The 2,810-nt window shown below is 36.8% G+C and overlaps 1 protein-coding gene across 1 annotated transcript; it reads right to left on the bottom strand.

The window, feature by feature from the left end:
- Positions 1–961: 961 nt before the first annotated feature.
- Positions 962–1,900, bottom strand: LOC113357454 (DIBOA-glucoside dioxygenase BX6-like). Its single transcript, XM_026600847.1, has 2 exons — positions 1,682–1,900; positions 962–1,210 (listed from the first exon to the last, which is right to left on the bottom strand). The coding sequence occupies exons 1-2, from the start codon at positions 1,898–1,900 to the stop codon at positions 962–964; spliced, it is 468 nt and encodes a 155-aa protein (XP_026456632.1).
- Between the last annotated feature and the right edge of the window lie 910 nt (positions 1,901–2,810).

Consider the following 2,810-nt stretch of genomic DNA (forward strand, 5'->3'; position numbering starts at 1 on the left):
CAGGATGTCTACTACGTTGTGTAAAAAGGGTTCATCGAAATTCCTTCTATATTAAAAGATAAAATTGAAACTCTACATCTGACCAGAAATTCGTTTTTGTTTTTCACTCCACAATTAACATCCATGATTCACAAACCAATCAATCGTTTTCGATTATTACAAATACTAATGTCTTAAGATTGTTGGGTGCAATAATCAAAAACAAAGAAAAATCAAATAAACAAAAGTTATTGATACTTAGCTCCTTTATAATGGAAGTGATTGCTTTGACGAAACGAACAAGCTCCCCGTATCTCCGCAACAGCAACAAGGCAAAACTTTGGAAAATAGAGTGAGTCACGTGTTCAACACGCTGCCCTTAAGACATTAGCGCCCGGCTACACTCAAGAGTGATGCTATAGCCCTCACAGGACGGATATCTCCAGGATAAAACACCCTAATACACCTACTACTAGCATATGTAGTAGATGCTCAACTTGAGCTTGGCAACTCCGAAAAAACCGTTAAGGAAAATCGCGAATGCTTAAAAACCGCTATAAAATATTTTCCCTTAGGGGTCGCTCTAAAATATAGAGCAACCCCTTTCCCATAGATTTTACAAAAGTAGTGAATTTCTTTATATAATTGACAAATACAACTTAAGAAGAAAAACTCCCCGATGTGGGACTAAAAGCTTTATATAGTTTCTTAAAACTACTAAAAATTGGAAACTCCACGATGTGGGACTAAAAAGTTTCATTCACAAAATAAAACAATAAATTATAATTTTTTATTAAAACTTTAAAAAATCATTTTTTTATTAATCGTTTTCCAACATCAATAATAAATGCACGATCGCGGCAATTTAATTTACTCAAATAAGACTAGGGTTACGAGAACGAGACAGAGAACTAATTTACATGTACCTCCATATGATCACCAGTGTTAACCATGATAGAGTTGGAACCGCATCCAAAGCAACCTATTTCCCCATGTTCTTAATTTGCAATCCACCAACGTCATTTTGTATGAGTAGGGTTGAGAGACCACGATCAGCATGTGGGAGCAAATCAACTGCAAGATCAGGCTGTGGGCAAGGAGGATAGATATTTGCAGAAAACTTTTGAACAACAGAATTTAGTTCAAGGGACTTTTCGATGTCCTCTTCTCTAATTCTAGTCCCTCCATAATTGCTCTGAGCAGTTTTTTCATTATTTCTCTTGATCTTTTGCTGTACTCACTTAAAACCTCACTGTATGAACAAAACAAAATTTAGCCAGGCGCATTTACAAACTCGAACAAGTCTAATTGAGTATACACGTTTAAGAACATTGGAGGTTTACCTCATACCCTCGGGTTTAAGAGGGGAATTAAACACTGGATGCACTAAGACCCTAAGATAATCCCTCCCAAAGGAGACACTCTCAGAGGTAGGGTTAAAATTGGTTCCACATATAATTGGGTCCAAAATGCATGGGTCTGAAGCATTCTCTCCGTTGTAAACCGACTTTTCTTCCGGACTTAAGTCAAAAAAATTCATACAGGAGTTGATCAATTCCTCTTTCAAACTCTTTAGAACTCCATGCTTAACCATCTATAATTGTCACCCGAGCAAACTCATAATAAATAAACTACTTCAATATGCATGTAACTAGTGCAAAAATCATTATAATTCAAATTCTATTCATAAATAAGTTATTACCATGAAGAATTCCCAATGCAGACATGCATTTTGAAGCTCTTCGATGATCTTAGACCGTTTAGGTGAACCGGAAGTGAGGAGCGAGAAATCACTGACGGGTAGAGTAACTTGGTCCACAGCTTCTTCAACTGACATAGTGAGATCCTCGGCTATTGACTGTTTGCCAGGAACAGATATGAGATCAGTTGATTCAATCAAGTCTTTTATCATATTACCCATTTTCAGAAAAATACTATTCTCCAGTGTAGTTGCGGAAAATCCCACAACTACACCTTAAGAAATGATAAGACACTAAATCTAAGTCATGCAAGTAAACTCAAACATTAATGATATTATTCACCCCTTGACACTAGATATGATGTTTACACAAGCTTTGTATGGAGTGAAGTGATGTTCTTATTGATATCATGAAGATTTATACATATAAGGAAGATGATGATAATAAGATAACTCTAGTGTTTATTATCTTTTTTCTAGTGGTGATTTTCTACTATTGTTCTAGACTGAATTCTTTTCAATCTGCCTCTCTCTTCATTATTTGAACCCATATATAGTCGGTCATCATGGTAGAAGACAATTGAGTTCACATGCAAATCTCTGTTTGCTGATTCCTGCTCACTCTGTCTTATTCCCCAGGCATTGGGAAGATGTCACTATATCTCGCGTTGCGGCTTCGTGCTCTTCGTGTTGTGCTTGTCGTGTGGGTGTTCTCGTGTTTGTCCCATTTTATTGCGTTGTAGTCCTTCTCCTAATTTCTCTCTTCGCTTATACCAGTAATTATTTTAGTGAGGGCGAGACTATGGGTTAGCTCTGTGCGATATTTCGCCCCTACATTTTGCCTCTTCTCGCGTTATTCTTCTGCAAGTGGAATAATGCGAGAATTCTTGGTAAATCTTCTTTATTCAACGTATCTCCGTGGTTTCCGCATATTGATTACACATGTTGTCAACTTCCTTATTTTCCGGCGGTGGGTCTTTATTGCTTCCCCTATATAAATACCAGGAGTGGTGAGGAACGTTTTCTCATATTTTTCTTCCTCTTTAGCTTTTAGAGTTTTATGCGTTCTTCAAAATTCATGTTTTTGATGGTTGAATGTGGTATATCACTTTTTCGGTAAATCTTTGCCTTA

This window comes from Papaver somniferum, chromosome 1 (assembly GCF_003573695.1).
Source record: "Papaver somniferum cultivar HN1 chromosome 1, ASM357369v1, whole genome shotgun sequence".
Lineage (NCBI taxonomy): Eukaryota > Viridiplantae > Streptophyta > Magnoliopsida > Ranunculales > Papaveraceae > Papaver > Papaver somniferum.

Bases quoted from the DNA above. Each gene is read 5' to 3' on its own strand.
- LOC113357454 (XM_026600847.1), bottom strand. From the start codon at position 1,900: ATGGGTAATATGATAAAAGACTTGATTGAATCAACTGATCTCATATCT. The intron at 1,211-1,681 runs GTAATAACTTAT...AAGTGAGTACAG, and splicing joins TGCATTGGGAATTCTTCATG to CAAAAGATCAAGAGAAATAA.